Source organism: Arachis hypogaea, chromosome 6 (assembly GCF_003086295.3).
Source record: "Arachis hypogaea cultivar Tifrunner chromosome 6, arahy.Tifrunner.gnm2.J5K5, whole genome shotgun sequence".
Taxonomy (NCBI): Eukaryota; Viridiplantae; Streptophyta; class Magnoliopsida; order Fabales; family Fabaceae; genus Arachis; species Arachis hypogaea.
The window spans coordinates 74,394,963-74,413,839 of NC_092041.1; the positions used below are offsets into that span (position 1 = coordinate 74,394,963).

An 18,877-nucleotide genomic window follows, 5' to 3' on the forward strand; every position below is an offset into this window, starting at 1 on the left:
TTTATTTTTCTTTTTTTTAATTAAATAATAGAGTGATTACTATTATGAAATTAATAATTATAGAATTTTTAAACACTTTTTTTATTTGTTTTTATTCTTCTTTTAGTGATTAACTTTCTTTATTTTATTTTATAATTTCGTATATATGCTTAAATTATTTGACTTATTTTTTAAAATAAAGATGATTCTATTGGCAAATATTATTTTGAACAATTTAATTAAAGTTAAAAATTTAAAAAAAATTGTAAAAAAAATTATATTATAATTTGACTATTTTTTATTTGTATTTGATTTTTTAATTATTATTTTTTGGTTAATTTTAATGAATTTTATATTAAAAAAAAAAAGAGCCAAGCGGGCTAGCCCGCCAACCCGCCAATCCCCCATAAAGCGGGGCGGGCTAGCATTTTGAACCCATTTTAGTTGGCTGGGCGGGCCCGTCCGCCCCGTTTATGGGACGGGTCTAGGCGGGGTGGGGCGGGTTGGGGCGGGCCGGCCCACTTTGCCACCCCTAGTTTTATATGCTACCTTTACTGCACATTTTTGTATAAATTTAAATGTTCGTAGTTGCACACGTATTTTACCATACCTATATTTGGTGTATAATATATATGGACAAAACCTGGATTCTTAAGCCACGAGATAGCATAGAATATAGACAAGGACTGAATATGTTCCTAGACTTTGCATTTGCGAATGCATCGTCGGATAACATGATAAAGTGTACATGCCCTCAATGTGGGTTTCAATTTATACAAACAAGAGAGGATGCATACGACCACCTGTTGATGAAGTCGTTTCCCGCTGGGTATACTTTGTGGTTGCGTCATGGTGAGAAACCAGTTGAGGAGAGCTCTAGTTGCACACCGATAGTTGAGAACCCTACCCCCGAGGTGAATCCATATATTCAAATGGTTCACGAGGCATTTAACTTCACAATGCCTACTGGAAGTGAGGAGACCACAACAGCGGATCATGTAGAAGACAATGATATAGAGTTGCCGTACTTGTACGATGGTCTAAGTCGCGATGCACAGGATTTTGCCGATCTTCTTGCGGATGGAGCGGAAGAGTTATATCCCGGCTGCTCGAAATACTCAAAATTATCTTTCCTAGTGAAGCTTTATCACATTAAGTGTATGTGTGGTGTGAGTGACAAGGCTATGTTGATGATTCTGGACTTATTGCGGGATGCATTTGAGCAAGCCCAATTCCCTTCCACTTTGTATGAAGCCAAGAAAACTATCCGAAAGTTAGGGATTGAGTACAAAAAGGTAGATGCATGCTCGAATGATTGCATGTTGTATCGGGGTGAGGATGAGAACGCGACGAAATGCAAGCAGTGTGGGACTTCACGATGGAAGCAGAAGACGCGAAAGGGTTCCGTTACGAAACTAAAAATACTTGTCAGAAAAAATGGAAAGCCTCTCCCAGAGAAGACTCTCCGTTACTTTCCTCTTATACCACGACTGCAACGGTTATTCATGTGTAGCAAAACTTCATCTGACATGTTATGGCATAAAGAGGCAGACAATAACGATGGATACTTGAGGCATCCAAGGGACGCTGAAGCATGGAAAGACTTTGATGCAAAGTATCCTGACTTTTCCAACGATGCTCGCAGTGTTCGCTTAGCCTTAGCAAGTGACGGTTTTAATCCTTTCAGAAATATGAGTACCACGTATTCCATTTGGCCTGTGATTCTTATTCTGTACAATCTTCCTCCTTGGCTATGCATGAAACAGACATCTTTTATACTATCTATGATTATTCTCGGTCCTAAAATGCCGGGTAACAACATTGATGTTTATTTGGAGCCCCTGGTGGATGAGTTGAAGCAACTCTGGGATGGCGTTGAAACTTATGATGCTAATAAGGGGACCACTTTCAAGATGCGTGCGGCGCTAATGTGGCCTGTTAGCGATTTTCCAGGGTTGGAAAATTTATCTGGGTGGAACACGTACAATGGGTTAGCTTGTCCCACATGTAACATGGACGCTAAGGCTCAGCGACTAACATTTAGTCGAAAATGGTGTTACACGGGCCATCGCCGCTTCTTGAACCAGGGCCATAAATATAGAGTAGACCGAACTAGATTTGACGGACAAGTTGAAAGCAGAGATCCACCGATGAAGTATTCTAGAATAAATGTCTTAAGGCAGCAGTCTAACTTGCAACTATCGTTTGGGAAGAACCCAACTCTGACAGCCAAAAGAAGACGCATTGGTGAAGATGAAGATCAAGATGACTCGGTTTGGAAAAAGAGGAGTGTGTTCTTTGAACTCCCGTACTGGAAGGATCACATGCTGCGTCATAACCTTGACGTGATGCACATAGAGAAGAACATTTGTGACAATCTGGTCTACACTATTTTAAGCGACAGCGTCAAATCAAAAGATAATCTTAAAGCTCGCAAAGATTTACAAAGCATGGGCATTAGGCCTGAATTGTGGCCGAACGAAGGTGGTAAATATTCTTCAGCAATCTTCACAATGTCGAATCCACAGAAGGATGTATTCCTGAAGACTCTACAGAACGTGGTCTTTCCAGATGGTTACTCGAGCAATATTGCTCGTTGTGTTGACATCCGGCAGCGCAAGTTGTATGGGTTGAAGAGTTACGACTGCCACATTCTAATGGAACAATTACTTCCAATTTTGGTGAAGAATGCATTGCCAAGTCCGGTATCGAATGTGATTGCTTCTCTGTCCTCATTTTTTCGAGAACTCTGTAGAAAAGCTGTAAATCCTATGCAGCTTGGTGCCCTTCAGGATCATGTTGTGCAAACTCTGTGTCAGATAGAAATGATATTTCCTCCATCCTTCTTCACTGTCATAGTTCACCTTACGATGCACCTGGTTGATGAACTAAAACTTGGTGACCCGGTACATTATCGGTGGATGTATCCAATAGAAAGGTTAGCGTGCTAATAAACGCATTTAAGAATTCTGTTTCCAATTTTGTTACATATATACTAAATGTTATGTCGTATTTATGTAAAAGGTACTTGGGATGATTGAAGCAATATGTGCGTAACAGGGCACAAGCTGAAGGCTCAATTGCTGAGGGCTATTTATCCGAAGAGATTTTGACATTCTGCTCCAGATATTTGGATAATACTGAGACTATAATCAACTGTCCAGCGCGAGTTGATGATCGACCTGTTGATATTACAAACAATACATGATGTACTATGTTCCTTGAAATTGGAAAAGCTTCAGGGGCTGTATCACATTTTGCACTGATCCCAATGGAAAGAGATCAGGCACATCGTCATGTGCTAGTCAATTGCGAGGCTGTCGCTCCATTTATTGAGTAAGTATGCACATCATATCATTAAGCACGATTATAACCAATTTCAGACACTTAGTCGTTGGACTAATTTCTTGTTATGTCGTAAAGTAAATTTAGGTCAGAAACCAAGCAAAAATTACGGGATCAAACAAGGTCACACTCTAGGATAGACCGTGTTGTGCATGCAGAATTTCCTCACCGGTTCAAGCGTGAGGTTCGTAGAAATTTAAGCTGACCAACTTATTTGTGCCCTAGAATTACTTCTTGTAAATTTCAATTTTTAATACGAACAAACTCCATTTTATGGTGCTAGGTTCCAATGGACAGTACCGTACATTCCAAAGAAATGAAGTTGCTGGCATGTGGTCCCATGCTTCAGGCAAGACGGTTTGGGACATACAACGTCAATGGGTACAAGTTTAAAACTATCACAAAGAAAGACGGGCTGAAAACACAAAATAGTAGAGTTTATGTCTCATCCAATACAAGAAGTTATGCCAGCATGCGTGACAACAGAGTGGCTGTTGGTAGTGTTCCATATTATGGAAAAATTGTGGACATCGTCGAATTGAACTACAGCTGCCATTTCACAGTGGTTTTGTTCAAATGTATTTGGGCTGATACAACTACGAGCAGAGGAATTAAAGAAGACCATCTGGGCCTTACCAGCGTTAATTTTGCTCGTCCAATTCACACCGGTGATCGAGAAGAGGATGAACCGTACATATTGGCATCAGAAGCTTGGCTCGTGTACTATGTACACGATGAAGTAGAGCAAGAATGGAGTGTAGTGGTTCATGTAAAACCACGAGACTTGTATGACATGGGAGGAGAGAATGAGGATGTTGAAGCTACTTTTTCTCCTCAGTCCGGGTTGAACATGTCAGCAGCAGGTGACATCAGTGATTTACAGTTGACAAGGGAAGATGATATAGAAGACCCAGTAGCAGATGGTTCTGATAACATAGATTATGTGGCATAGTGTAAATATGGCAAAACATGTGCAACATTTTTAGACTAAATCCGTGTGTGTTTGATAAGTTTAACAGTGTTTATGATGTACGCAATTTGTTGGTTATATTACTATCTGTGTTTTCGTATTTGAATTAAGTTTTCATTTCAAGTTGATTTTCATGAATACCATCAGTTCCTCATTTCTTCCAATGATTTTTGCTTTTAAAATTTAGTTGTCAAGGATCTGTTCTTCTCATCATCATTGTTATTGATCTTAACATCCAATAAAGAAAATTATGACATCGAGTAAATTATCTTGAATTACAATATTGTTATCATTGACAAATATAGTTAATATAAAATGGTGTTGTAACAGGAGAAATGAAAACGGAGGATTTCTCATCATGCTGTGCAGACACAACATTCGCCAACAAAATGGCTATGGCCTCTCCATTCTCTTCATTGGAACATGCAATTACGGTTGCCAGAGACATATGGTCCCGTAAGTTGAATGTTAGGTCTTGGTTGGAGGCTTTATCAGGTCGATCTTGTTCTAATGAATACTTGGAAATGGCGAACGAAGCTACTGTGCAGGTATGTTCATTAGTCGTACCCTTAAACACTTGAGTTAAACATTATTTGAAAAATAAGTTTTTTAAGTTGCTATATGCTTATGACATTTAACCAGTTATAGTTGTTCCGTTAATGCTAAAATTTGTAGGAACTTCATGAATGGGGATCAAGGTACGAGGAGAAATTTGGCTATGTTTTGGTGACATTTGTAGCTGGTAGAACATCTGAAGACATACTTGCTAAATTAAAGTTGGAAATAAATTTCTAGCGCAAAAAGTGAATTACAAAGACACAATATATTTTACAAATTAGACCATCAACTATACATTTTATTATGGTGCAGATGCGCATTAATAACTCGCATGGTGTTGAGTTGGAGATTGCTTCAAAAAAGGAATTGAAGTATATAGAACGTGCTATTAGAGAGCTTCTTTCCAAGAAATCTGTCCAAACTACTGACGAAGGAGACGGTAATAGTTAATTTTGTATTTGTTAATTTTGAAAGTCCTCTTCCCATAATTCCGAAATTTTCTTTCCTTAATAACTAGAATGACTTGGAAGTTATCATTATCTTTTAACTAGATTTATATGTTGTTGGTTGCATGTTCATATATTCAGTGTCACCTGAATATTCAGGCGAAATAGTTGCTGACACTCTAGATGGAGCAGACACTGATTCAGAAGATGATTTAGATGTTATCTCCTCTGGTGGATATGACATCTCCAGGGATGTTGAGCTTAATAGGGTTCCAGAAAAAGACAATGAAACCCTAAACACCCAACACAAAGAAGATGTCGTACATGCTGCAAAAAGGGGTTTCGATCTGAACAAGCTGCCATGGTTTGGAGATGACTTATCAGATCCGTTATCACGTTCGTGCAGCGCTTTTTTGACAGAGTATTTCTGGCCAGGTCAATACGATGTTAATGAGAAATTTTGACTCAAAACTTGTTTGTCTACTTTAGTAACTCTGATTTTTATGCTCTATTAAACTTTGTTTTGAGTTAGTGAATTCGGACGTTTACTTGATTTTTATGTTACCAGTTATGGTTAAATACAAACTCAAAATGCCTGATACTACAAGAGAAAACATGATTCGTAAATTCGGTTTTAGCTATTCATGTTTAAATTTGTTTTTAAGTAATGAATTATTTTTTATGTAACACAAATTGAAAATTTATTTAATGCATTAATTAAGTTGAAGTGTTTGAACCTTATTTTTTCATTAAAAAAAATAGCGACGATTAGAACAATTATAAGAAGGCAATAATATTTATACAAAAAAAAAATTCAAGTTAACTAAAATATTGCAGCGGTTCAAAAAAAACCGCTGCAAAACGAATATCGATGTTCTCAACATTATGGACATTTAGCAGGGGTTATAGAAAAATCGCTGCAAAATGAGATTATTTTGCAGCGTCCGCTCAAACCGCTACAAAAATCGCTACAAAATGGTACATTTTGCAGCGGTTACCAGAGAAATGCTGCAAAATATGCTCATTTGGTAGCGTCTGTTAAAACCGCCACAAGAACTGCTAGCATATTGTATTTAGCAGCGGTTTAATATAACCGCTATTAAATAACCACCGCTATCTGCCGGTTTTCTTGTAGTGATGGTGTCTAAAGGTGGCCAAAGATTGACCCACAAATTGAAAATTGACATGTGGAATGATTGAATATAGTGAAAAACATTTTAAGAATATGCTTTTATGAATTATAGTAAAAATAGAAAAAGTTAAGTTATAATATATATATATATATATATATATATATATATATATATATATATAAGGAAAAAAGATAAAAAAAAGATGTGAAGTAATAAAAATGAGATTTTTTATTTAAATAAATTAAATAAATATTTTATTTATTAAAATAAATAATTATAAAAATTATTACAAAAATATATTTCTCGATCTTATCTCGTTTATTTACACGGGAAACGATATAATTATGAATATATTTTGTTTACACTGTAAACTAGATATATGGAGTTTGAAAAAATACACCTATCTTGTTTATAGTATAAACAAGATACATTTATAATTATCTCTTTGTAAATATAAAAATATAAATTTTAAAAATAATAAAAAATATTAATAATTTAAATGAGACCAAACTCTTAAAATGAAACGTTTCAAATAATAGAGAAAATAGGTGGTTTCAAATAATAGAAAAGATGTACAATTTCAAAATAACAAAGAAGATAGACGGTTTAAACTAACTAATTAATTAATGGGCTACTGGATCTATCACGTAATTTTAAATTGTCCATTTAAAATCAACACATTATTTTCTTAGAAATCAACCCATTTAATTATCTTATTTGTTATTTTGAAACTGTTCATCTTCTCTATTATTTGAAACCGCCTATTTTCTCTATTATTTGAAACATTTCATTTTAAGAGTTTGGTCTAATTTAAATTATTAATATTTTTTATTATTTTCAAAAATTATATTTTTATATTTACAAATACACATATCTTGTTTACACAATAAATGAATCATTTTAAATGTATCTTGTTTACACGATAAACAAAATACGTGTATTTTTTTAAATCTCATATATATCGTTTACAATATAAATGAAATATATTCATAATTATATTGTTTACAGTGTAAATAAACGAGATAAGATTGAGAGACATATTTTTGTAATAATTTTTATAATTATTTATTCTAATAAATAAAATATTTATTTAACTTATTTAAATAAATCCCATTTTTATTAACTTCATAGTTTTTTTATCCTTTTTTTCCTTTTATGTATTTATATTTCTTTTATAACTTAGTTTTTCTCATTTTTAATATAATTCACAAAAACATATTCTTAAAATATTTCTCACTATATTCAATCATTCCACATGTCAATTTTTAATTTATGAGTCAATTTTTGACCACCTTTAAACACCATTATCTTGGTTACCAAAAAACTTTTATATATATATATATATATATATATATATATATATATATATATATATATATATAAATAAGAGATGATTTGGTTAAGACATGATAAAATTTAATAAGATTTAATTATCGAGATAATAGTTAAATTGATTTTTAAATTTTTCTGTGGTGAACTAATGAATCTTTTTATTTTTAAATTAATTAAATTAGTCTTTTAATTTTAAATCGTCAATCAAATTAGTCCTTCTGTTATTTAAATTATTAATAATGGTTAGCAAAAACTAAAGAATTAATTTGATCAATTGAAAAATTAAAAGACTACTAATATGATCATCACGAAAAAATTGAAGAATTAATTTAATTATTTTCTCTTTGGTTGCATAAGATTTATTGAAATTTGAAATATGTCCAGTGTTTACTATTGTAGTGTATAATATAGGATGATATATGATTCTAAATAATTTTTACTTATTAAAGTTGATTAGTAAAAAAATAAGCACATCAGAACAAGTTCCTTTTATAATTTTTTTGAAAGTCCTTAGTAATCCTCAGAAATGCGAATGTTTGTGATAGGAAAACATAGTCACACGTCTTATGAAAGATGGCTTTTATACCAAAATTAAATAAAATAAAATAATATTTAATAGATTGTCTTAAATTGAAATTTATTACATATATGTCATTTTTTATAATTTATATAAATTATTTTACAAGATGGTAAAAGTTACTATTTGTTGATAAATCATGTTACTCTATCATAATTTACTAAAAATATTATATTATCTTTTAATACATAATTATGGTAGAGTAATGTACTTTACAAGAACACAAATCGTAATTCACTATCATAATTTACTCACAAATCTAAAATTGTCTTTTAATATATAAATTGTGGCAAGATAATGTGAAATTTCAAAGTTGTATATAAAATTCACTGATACAAAAAACAAAGACTCAATATCTTATCATAATTTATGCACAATTAACCAAAAATACAACACATCGAATTTTAGAGGTGAATGATCGGATGGAATTGGATATGACCTAAATTTCGATCTGATCTGCACTAAAATTATTGGATTAAATTAGATTTAATATCCGCAATTTTTAAGTTTGGATCTGATCTAATCCAATCTGCACATATCCGTAAAACACAAAAATATTTTTAAAAGCTTATTTTTATTAAAAAATTATTAATAAAATTTTTTTTTGTTTATTCTTTTAAATATGTTTACTCTTTAAATAATATTAAACATACTTTTCTTAAATAATAAAATTAAAATAATACAATATATATGATACTTTTGAAATAAAGGAGCTCAACACAATAGAGTGGAACAAACTTAAAAGACAACTAAACGATCAACACCTAAAAGAAAAAATACAACATAAGACTCTCTATGTCAACTCCAGCATAGTCATCAAGAACATGAAAAGCGCACACCTTTCCACTCTTCATCACTAAGCAAGGTCATACAATATATATGATACTTATTAGTTGAAATCAAACATAAGAAAAATATTTAATTATTTATTTATTTATTTTTGTAAATTTGCGGATATGCGGATCAGATATACGAATATCTACATAAAATCCGCAATCCGATCCTATAAGTATGCGGATCGGATCCATATCCGCAATTTTCAGATCGAATTCAGATAAATATCATAGATATATATGCGGATCAGATCCGATCCATGAACATCTCTATCGAATTTTATTGAGTAAAAAGCAAGAAAAACATAAAAAATATATATTGCGAATAAGATTCATGCAAAAGAAAATTTATTTTATAAATTATAATAACAAAATATTAAATAATAACATAAAATTTAAATTGGTAACATAAAAATTGTCCAAATAAAAAAATGCATTTCATACATATGAAAATTATAATCCAAATGTTACATTTTTAAATTGAATTAATCGAAAAAAATATTATAATTACTTGCAAATTAGTATTTGAAAGGTATTGTTCTTTCAAATTACTGAGACACACTTTTTACGACCTTGTTCTTTTCTACAAACCATAAATATTTTCCTAATCATAATGTTTTTAGGATTTTAATTTGAAAAGGATCCTATAAAATTCTTATAATGATAATATCCTGGTATCATAGTAATATCTTTGTATCATAATGGTACTAATCTAAACTAAAAATAATAACAACTAGATGGGAGATTATCTTCTTTCGGTAGATAGATTGGAGATAATTTAGCTGGCAAGTTGGCGATGCTAGTTATTTCATAAAAAAAAATGTTAAGAGGCCATTAAAATATCTTTGTTGGTTGTTTACAGTATTTTTTAATTCAACTATCTAAAAATTAATCTGTCGTAAATTTAAATTTTATTTAAGGGTTAATTTGTTATGAATTTTGTTGGCCAATAAGTTGCTATATGAATAAAGCAGGATTCGAACTTCGATACTTAATTAAGTAGATGAGTGAGCTGACTATTCGACCAACCTAAGTTAGTTAAAAATTTATTATTATTGACCATCACTTATCTATTAACTAAATGTTTTTTAATTTAATAATCCAACAACATACTTTATCACATACTTTTAAATATTAACGGTTAACTAATGACCAAAAACAAAAAAATTTAAATAGCCCTCTACAATTTTTCTTTCATAAATTAACAATATGAATATATGACATTTGTTGATTAGCCACCTCCGGTCATAAAAAATCTTGTTTATTGTTAGTCCTCAAAATATTAAAATAATAAAAATTATATATACTCTTACTAACCTAAAATCTAACAAATTTAAAATATCAAAATTTAATTCTCAAAATAAAAAATTAGATTGATTCTGATAAATAAAAATAGATCCTTAAAATAAAATAAATAAATTATTAAATATGAATCAAACCCTACATTATGTTCTAAATTTATAAACTCTAAATCACAAATTCTAAATTCTAAATCCTAAAATCTAACATTAAATTTTAAACTCTAAATTCGAAAGAATAAATCATATATAATTAGAGAATAACTTTTGTGGAGTTAAATTTGAGAGATATCTTTATATTTTGGTTAATTTAATAAATCAGGTATTAGAGTTGAAATTTTGGTAAGGAAGAAAAATTAGGAATATGAGTTAAGAATTAGTAAGGGAAAAAGAAAAGAAATTAAAGGTTTTAAATCAATGTGTGACATCTAATGGGACTAAAAGAATTAGGAAAACAAACAAATGGTGGCTGGAGTAACTAATAAAAGTGGTCTACTAGAATGGAGTAACTAATAAAACTAAAGTGATCTACTAGATGTATTATTCATTTTCCTTTCCAGCTCCAATATCTTGATGACAGAAGTTTTATCCAAAAACTTAATTAAAGGATATAATTAATATATCCCTCTAATGTTACTATTAATAATTTTTTTTTAGTAAATCTATAACAGATTTATCATATATTTTCTGTTGAAAAATTACTTTAATTAATTTATATGCAATGAATACGAGTCTAAACGCCTACCAGATGTGAGGATATGGATGAAACAGTTCTCCACGTCCTCAAAGAGTGCCATTTTGCTAAGACGGTCTGCCACCACCTTCCACAGCAAGACCATGTCAAAGAGTTCTTCAGTCTCGGCCTCAATGAATGGTTATGTAATAATCTTGCTGGGAAACTGGACTAGCCATGTCTGTTTGAAGTGGCGATATCATCTCTTTGGTATTGTGAAATAAACTCATTTTTGGAGGAAAAAACTCACTCACCCGAGTGCAGTGGTGACGTCCATTAGAATCCATAGTGCTGAAATAGCGAATGTGATGAACAAAATGAAGCCAACTGGGAAACAGAACCTGGAGCGGGAGCCTTTAATTTCCCGGGTTCCCCCTTCTTGGAAGATTCATGAAGAACTTTTCCTGCAATCTTGGAAGCTGCACCATAATGCATGCTGACCTCTGGGGCATCGTCAAAGGCCTCCATATAGCTACGGCTAGTGGTTATCAACAGCTTATTATTGCGACGGACTCGTCTATGGCAATTCGGTTCATAAAGGAGGGAAGATATCAGAATCCTCTCGAGTCGCCTATAGCATACAGAATGGGTGGTGCACACACTTCGGGAAGCCAACTTCCCAGCTGATACTCTAGCAAGGAAGGACCAAGTGCTACCTCTCGGAACTCACATCTTTGACATGCCAAGTTGCCAACCGCTCATATCTGCCCTATACTTGCATAGGATTGTCTAGGAACTCCCGGATCAAGGGGCACTAGTTAGCCCTGCTATTTTTCTTTTTTGGTTGCCTGTCTTGCGCTTTCAAATTTCGTATGTGCTTTATTTCGAGTAAATTCTCATAGTGGTCCCGAGATTGACGACGTACACCAATTACGCCCGTGAGATTGAAAAAATTGCACCACAGTAGTTCCTAACCCGTTTTTCATTAACGACGCGTTGACATGACTTGATGACGTGGACCTTTGGTGACACGTGCTACCTCATGGTTTGGCCACACGTAACAACATGCTGATATGTCGGTCAACGACACGTGGTATGCTGACGTGGATGTGTATGCCATGTGACACAATGTTATTTTGCCACGTGTCAGATTATGCCACGTGTCGCAATGCTATTTGTCCACGTGTCATCCACTATGTCATCGTTACATGTGCACCAAATTGGTCCTCTTACTTTGCATCAAATGACTCATTTTAGTTCTTGAAATTAAATGTCGTGCACAAAATTAATCCATTCATCAGTTTTTTTTCATTTTTTTATAAATTTAAAATTCTCATTATATATTTGAATACACTAATTTTAATTTTATCTTTTCACAAATTATTTAAATACAAGTGTTTTTATAAAATATTTTTAAAATATTAATTTTAATTATACAATTTTTTTCTACAATATTTTGTTAAAAGAATTATGTGACATATTGATATTGATTTAATAAAGAGTGCAAGTTAAGAGTATAATAATATTCCTTAATACAATTTTTTTAATATTTAACACTAATAAATATTTTAGGAATACTTGATAAGACACTTATTAACTAATATAAATTCATTACTCCCATTCATTTTAAGAATGTCCGATTTTTTATATACTTAACTTCTCACTAAATTAATAAGATAGATTTATACTCTCAATTATAATAATTCATTTTATCTATAACTTAGTTAAGCGGCCTTTTCATATATTACACTATTAATCAAGAATTCCTAACTTACATTCTTTATTAACACAAGAGATATAAATAAACACAAGAGACAATAATAAAGTTTTGGTTTTAGTTAACATGTACTCTAATGATACAAGTTAACATTATTAATTAAAAAATTTATTATAAATTATGTATAATAAAATATATAATTAAAATTAGTGTATAAAAAAATTGAGAATTTTAAATTTATAAAAAAATGAGAAAAAACTGATGAAGGGACTAATTTGGTACACGACATTCAATTTTAAAGACTAAAATGAGTCATTTGATGCAAAGTAAAAAACCAATTTGGTGCACATGTAACGACGACATAGTAGATGACACGTGGCATACCCATCCACATTAACATACCACGTGTCATTAACAAACATGTCATCGTACCGTTACACGTGGTCAAACCCATGAGGTGACACATGTCACCAAAGGTCTACAACGAAAAACGAGTCAAGAACTACTATGATACAATTTTTCCAATCTCAGAATCATAATTGGTGCAATTGAAAACTTAAAAACAATTTTGGTGCACGGCGTTAATCTCGAGAATCTCGAGAACCACTGCGGAGATTTACTCGCTTTATTTCTTCCACTTCTAAGAGAAACCTATCATAAAAATAAAAAGCTACCGCGGACTAACACGGAATAAAATTAAAATAACCAAATACATCTATGAATCTTTTGTGGCCAGTCATTAATGACATAGAAAACAAGGATTATCATAAAACAATTGATATCAAAGAATCTTAAGAATGCCAAAAAAAATGGGGGCATTAACTGTCAGCAATAACATCCCGTTAACATGTTAACATGTCCAGAACTCATGAGGCTTAGCCAATGCAAACTACCCATCTAAACAATCTAAAATACGCGGATTGCACTCCCCATTGTACTCTTGAGGTACAAGCATCTCACCTATTTCAACAAACAAAACATAAATGAAAAGACGGTTAACAAAAAATTAAAAGAATAAAATAACATGAAACAAAAACAGCATTCTTTTTCAAATCAAAACGTTGAAAATGAGAGGTATCCTATTGGCCAAACTAAGTTAGTGCCTATTCAACATCACCCTGCCAGCATTTGGGTACAAAGACATCACTTAAAAGATATGTGTAATAAGTCTTTTTATGAACACATCAACTGGCAGTAATAGAACAATTTCAAATATATTCATGCTTGTTAATATAATAGAATATCACATCATGAAATAAACACATCTCACGCTGAGATTAATTAGCTTGCCTATATCTTATCTTGGAGGGAACAAACAGTTTCAAATAAGATCCAAAATTTTGTATACTTAAACCAAAAAGTCAAAAGACTCTCAAACTTAATGCTCCAATATTGAGAACCTTAATACCGATACTCATATAAGGCCTCAAACAGTCAAACTTACATTTTGCCAGTTTTTCTTCAATAATGAAACAAGGAAATTGACGCTGAGTTGTACATTCTGGAATATCTGTTTCTCATCCATTGAGCAATTTCCAACAGCAACACCCATGCAAAGAACTTTCTTAAGTTGAAACTTCACCATTGCTTTTGTTTCATTAACTTTTGACTCTAAGGATTCCTGATGTGTCACTAATGTTGGAAACTTACCTGCATTGGTGGGTTCATATAATCAACCGATCATATACAGAGCAACATATTATCATCCGAAACCACAAAAATGAAATTTCAATCCATTGTAGCCTTGTTAAAAATAAAAAAGGTTGGGAAAATGTGAAAGGCTGCTTGAGGAACAATCAATGAGATTGCAGAGTCCCTTCAAAAGGCCTCTCTCAAAGGATCCCAAAGTTAATTGGGTTCCAATTGCTGTCTGCCCCCTAACTAAACCACATATGAAATTGATTATTTTCATAGGGCTACTCAAAGAGGCATAGGTTACATTACTTGGTTAAAAACTTCGCTATAAGAGAATTATATTGCTGAAAACTTTTTCCATCGGCAGAAAATAGTAGGTCTTCCTAAACCCCAAAGCAGATAATAGAAAAGCAGGCAATGAAGTGAATAGTCCTATACTAAGCAATAAATTAAAATATGAAACTGCAAAAATTTTCAATCCAATGTACACTTGAATAAAAAAGTTAGACAAAATGTGAAAGGCTCCTTGAGTGATAATCAATATGAGACTAGAGAGTCCCTTCAAGAGGCCTCTCTCAAAGGACCCCAAAAGCTAATTTGGTTCCGATTGATGTCCGCCCCCTAACTAAGCCAAATATGAAACTGATTATTTTCATAAGGCTACTCAAAGAGGCATACATTCCATGAAAGTCACAAGAGAATCTACAGTGTTGAAAACTTTTTTATCAGCTTCCTAGCTCTGATTTCCGCATAATCAAGATGTTATTCCTAAATCACACAGCAGATAATAGAAAAGCTGGCAATGATGCATGATGCAAATAGTTATATATCATAATCTGAAAATGAAAGAATAATTTTCAATCTATTGAGCCTTGTAGGCAGAAGAAAATGTGAACGACTGCTTGATGGACAATAAATATTAGATTGAAGAGTCCCTTCAAAAGGTCTTTCTCAAAGGATACCAAAAGTTAATTTGGTTCCCGTTGATGTTTGCCCCCTAACTAAGCCGCATATGGAATTCGTAATTTTCATAGGGCTACTCAAAGAGGCATAGATTACACGACCTGGTTATGAACGTAACTACAGGATAATCTATGGTGCTAGAAACGTTTTCGTTGTCTTCCTAAATCACACAGAAGATAATAGAAAAGCAGGCAATGATGGCATGATGCAAATTATTTATATACTAAGCAACATATTATAACCAATGATGGCTGCGTGAGGGACAATCAATACGAGACTTGAGTCCCTTCAGCAGGCCTCTCTCAAAAGATCCCAAAAGTTAATTTGGTTCCAATTGATGTCCACCTCCCAACCACATATGAAATGGTATATTATTGTGCTACTCAAAGAGGCATGAAGTAAATGACTCAGTTAAGGACCTCTATGAAAGAGAATCTATGGTGTTGAAAACATTTTCATCAGCTTCTTAGCTATGATTTCCACACAATCAAGATGTTCTTCCAAAACCTCAAAATAGATAATAGAAAATCAGGCAATGGTTCAAAAGAATAACAAATTTTACATGCCCACTGAAACAAGGTTTCATAGAGAGAAACAATCAATAGAACCAATATCATAACAAGTGAAGTTACTTGCCTGCCTTGTTCAAACCAGGGCCTAAGAGGCGAGGAATTTGCTTGATGACAGCTTCAGAAGCTAGAAAAGCATGATACTTCTTAGCAAGCTTCTTCACAAGTTTCTTGTTCTTATTAAGCTTTTTCAGTGCCTCGACATCCATCCAATCCAGCCCAATTTTTTCAGCCTATGTGTTACAACACAAATGCATCAAATTTCAAAATCACAATAACTAACCTATAACACTATCTTTACCTAACGATGAGTAACAATTGACAACACAGCACACGAAACGATTATTATGACAATATTTAACCTCTTCGACGTGCTGAGCGTCACCAAGCATGCAGATCTTCATCTTGGGGCGAGGAATATGAGGCAGCTTAACGGAACCGCTGAAACGCTTGTCTTTCTGAGGGTCATAGTTCTTCAAACCGATCTGAAGTTCAACTGTCTCAGTGAATTTGCGCTTCTTCTCGTTCGCATTCGCAACGAGCTGAGATATGGCCTCTCTCAGTGCATCACTCTGTAGCTTACTGAAATGTAATAATTACACACATTAAATTAAACACTGATTAATAGTCACTAAACAATGAAATAAGAATATCGATTGGATTGGAATAGTACCTCATTGTAAGGAGCAGAGCCGCAGAGGTTTGGTGTTTGAGGTGCCGCCACAAAAGATTATTCTGCAAATAGAACAAGTTGCTATTATAACGAAAATGCGGATATTGTGTAATGTGTTGTAGCTAACGCATTGAGAGAGCGCGCAAGTTACCGTAGCCGCCACAAACCCTAGTCAGCAGCTCAGTAACTCGGTCACAAATATACATATATATATATATATATATGCATCCTAGCTACCTTTTTTTGCGACACTCGACAATTTTTTTGGTAGTATTATTAATTGATCAAAGGGTCCAAAATCTTTAAATGAGCTAGATTACATATGTATGTTGAAGTCTCTCCCACCAGATAGTATTTAGTCCAGGATGAACAATTTAATTAATTTATTTTTAAAAAGTAATTTAAATAATAAATTATTTTATTAAAAATAATTTATAAATAAATTATTTTGTATTTGAATTTTTAATTTTAAAAGTATTTATTCTATAGAAATATGATAAAAAGTAGTAGTATTATGAGAAAAGTCATTATTTTAACTTCTCTATAAGTTCCTAAATAGCTTCTTAGAAAGAAGCAATTTGATTTTGAAAATTGCACCAGATATTAATACTATTACTTTTCATAAGTCAAAAGCTCAAAAAAATTACTTTTGAAGTTTTCCAAATGGACCCTTAGTAGAGTAAATTCCTATAATGATTATTGAGATTTATGTGATTATCCACCTTGGTCTTCGAAATTTAAAATTATCTATAATGGTCTTCCAGATTCAGGTCCGAACACCAATGTAGTCTCTCAACTTTTTCCGACGATGACTGAGTAAACAGAGTGCTGAAGTGGCACCCTCCGTGCCACGTTAGTCGCTGCAACGGCTAGCTGACATAGCGAGGGTTGTATTTGTAACCAATTTGATTCCTAAAACCCTAATTTTCTCTCATTATTTATCTAACTTAGGTCCTTTTTCGACCTCCATTTTCCTTCCTCTTGTCTTTTTAGTCCTCTTTATCTTCTTCTTCTTGTTCTTCTCCTTGTTAAAGCTTAGTCACCCTTGCTATTGGTTGAAGCACCATGATGGATGGTGAAAACACCACAGCTGTAAGCTCTCTTTGCTCTTCTTTGAGCAATAACTAGGACAAATTGCAAAGCCAAAACAGAAGTGCGAGGATGCCAAAATGGTGTGAGTGTGGCTACTATCCAGCTCTGCGATGGTCTGCAAAATTGGTCTCCTAGTTGTCGAGCAAGAAACTATAGGTGGACCTCTTGCTACCATTCTTTCCATGCCACTTTGGCTGGTAACTACCAATGTTTACAGAATGGCAGCGACGGTCATCGGAGTGTACTGTGCGAGTAGATATGCTGCTGACATGGAAATTAGGAGAGATGTGATGAAGTAGCAAGTGGAAGACTTGACTAAAAAGTTGGCCACTGGATTGCTTCATGTTGTTAAACCACAAATCCGTGTGGCTCTTATACCTCCTCAATCTTCTTCTCAATCCCAAGTTCTTAATTATTAATTATAAGTGCTTATTGTTTTCTTTGTTCAAATATTTTCTATTAACAATATCCTTAAACTGATTCTCATGTCCTTTTCTCATTTTCTTTTTGGAGTGTAACCAAATGCAAATGTGATTGAAAGATTCTATAGGAATGGAACTGCATAAAATTATATTTTTGTTTGTATATGTCTTTCTTGTTTCTGGATACTTTTTGCTTTTTATTACTTGAGTTATGAATCTTTGCTTGGATATTTTCTATTATGTGAAAGTTTATTGAGATGAAAAAGAGAGTTTGAACATTAGAAAAATTTTAGTTGTTTTACAGAAAAATTAGAAATAATCACACAACTCAAACAAGCAAAACTTATTAGAATATCATCAACAAAAGTGAATTGATTAGATCATTATGAATTTTACTATCCTATTGACATTTTATAGATATCAAGAACTTAAACATCTTGTGTAGTTTATTACAATACTTAGCAGTCCCATTGTTCAACAATTTATGTCACTTCATGACTAACAATATAGTGTACTCTAGCTTTTCTTCTTCCAACTTCATCACAAGCCTCTTTTTATATCTAAAGAATAACTCATCAATTATCTATTCACCAAACTCTTCTTTTATCATCGATTCACAAGTGGCCCTTACATGTTTAGCTATGAAATCAGCACTTATATCT

The 18,877-nt window shown here is 32.7% G+C and overlaps 2 protein-coding genes and 3 non-coding genes across 6 annotated transcripts; 1 reads left to right on the forward strand and 4 right to left on the reverse strand.

The window, feature by feature from the left end:
• Positions 1-611: 611 nt before the first annotated feature.
• LOC112805617 (uncharacterized) lies at positions 612-3,187 on the forward strand. The gene is made up of 2 exons (XM_025847978.1): positions 612-2,917; positions 3,040-3,187. The coding sequence occupies exons 1-2, from the start codon at positions 612-614 to the stop codon at positions 3,185-3,187; spliced, it is 2,454 nt and encodes an 817-aa protein (XP_025703763.1).
• A 10,417-nt stretch (positions 3,188-13,604) lies between these two features.
• Positions 13,605-17,049, reverse strand: LOC112696715 (large ribosomal subunit protein uL1). Of its 2 annotated transcripts, XM_025749554.3 has the most exons (6): positions 16,853-17,049; positions 16,702-16,763; positions 16,391-16,610; positions 16,096-16,261; positions 14,306-14,511; positions 13,605-13,821 (listed from the first exon to the last, which is right to left on the reverse strand). In XM_025749554.3, exons 2-6 carry the CDS (start codon positions 16,704-16,706, stop codon positions 13,768-13,770), a joined length of 651 nt encoding a protein of 216 aa, XP_025605339.1. In that variant the 5' UTR covers positions 16,707-16,763; positions 16,853-17,049; the 3' UTR covers positions 13,605-13,767. The 2 variants fall into 2 exon arrangements, with proteins under 2 accessions (XP_025605339.1, XP_029143375.1); XM_029287542.2 differs by having other exon boundaries at positions 16,702-16,870.
• On the reverse strand, positions 14,631-14,753 carry LOC112700642 (small nucleolar RNA U19). Its single transcript, XR_003153547.1, has one exon. It is a non-coding gene; the product is annotated as a small nucleolar RNA U19 (small nucleolar RNA).
• On the reverse strand, positions 15,007-15,132 carry LOC112700643 (small nucleolar RNA U19). The gene has a single exon (XR_003153548.1). It is a non-coding gene; the product is annotated as a small nucleolar RNA U19 (small nucleolar RNA).
• LOC112700644 (small nucleolar RNA U19) lies at positions 15,383-15,508 on the reverse strand. Its single transcript, XR_003153549.1, has one exon. It is a non-coding gene; the product is annotated as a small nucleolar RNA U19 (small nucleolar RNA).
• Positions 17,050-18,877: the final 1,828 nt, after the last annotated feature.

Excerpts from the sequence above, each read along its gene's own strand:
- LOC112805617 (XM_025847978.1), top strand. The coding sequence starts at position 612 with ATGGACAAAACCTGGATTCTTAAGCCACGAGATAGCATAGAATATAGA. Across the intron at positions 2,918-3,039 it reads TGGATGTATCCAATAGAAAG|GGCACAAGCTGAAGGCTCAA; the intron begins GTTAGCGTGCTA and ends TGTGCGTAACAG.
- LOC112696715 (XM_025749554.3), bottom strand. Across the intron at positions 14,512-16,095 it reads CCCTGGTTTGAACAAGGCAG|GTAAGTTTCCAACATTAGTG; the intron begins GCAAGTAACTTC and ends CCACCAATGCAG. Across the intron at positions 13,822-14,305 it reads TGAAGAAAAACTGGCAAAAT|GTGAGATGCTTGTACCTCAA; the intron begins GTAAGTTTGACT and ends TTGTTGAAATAG.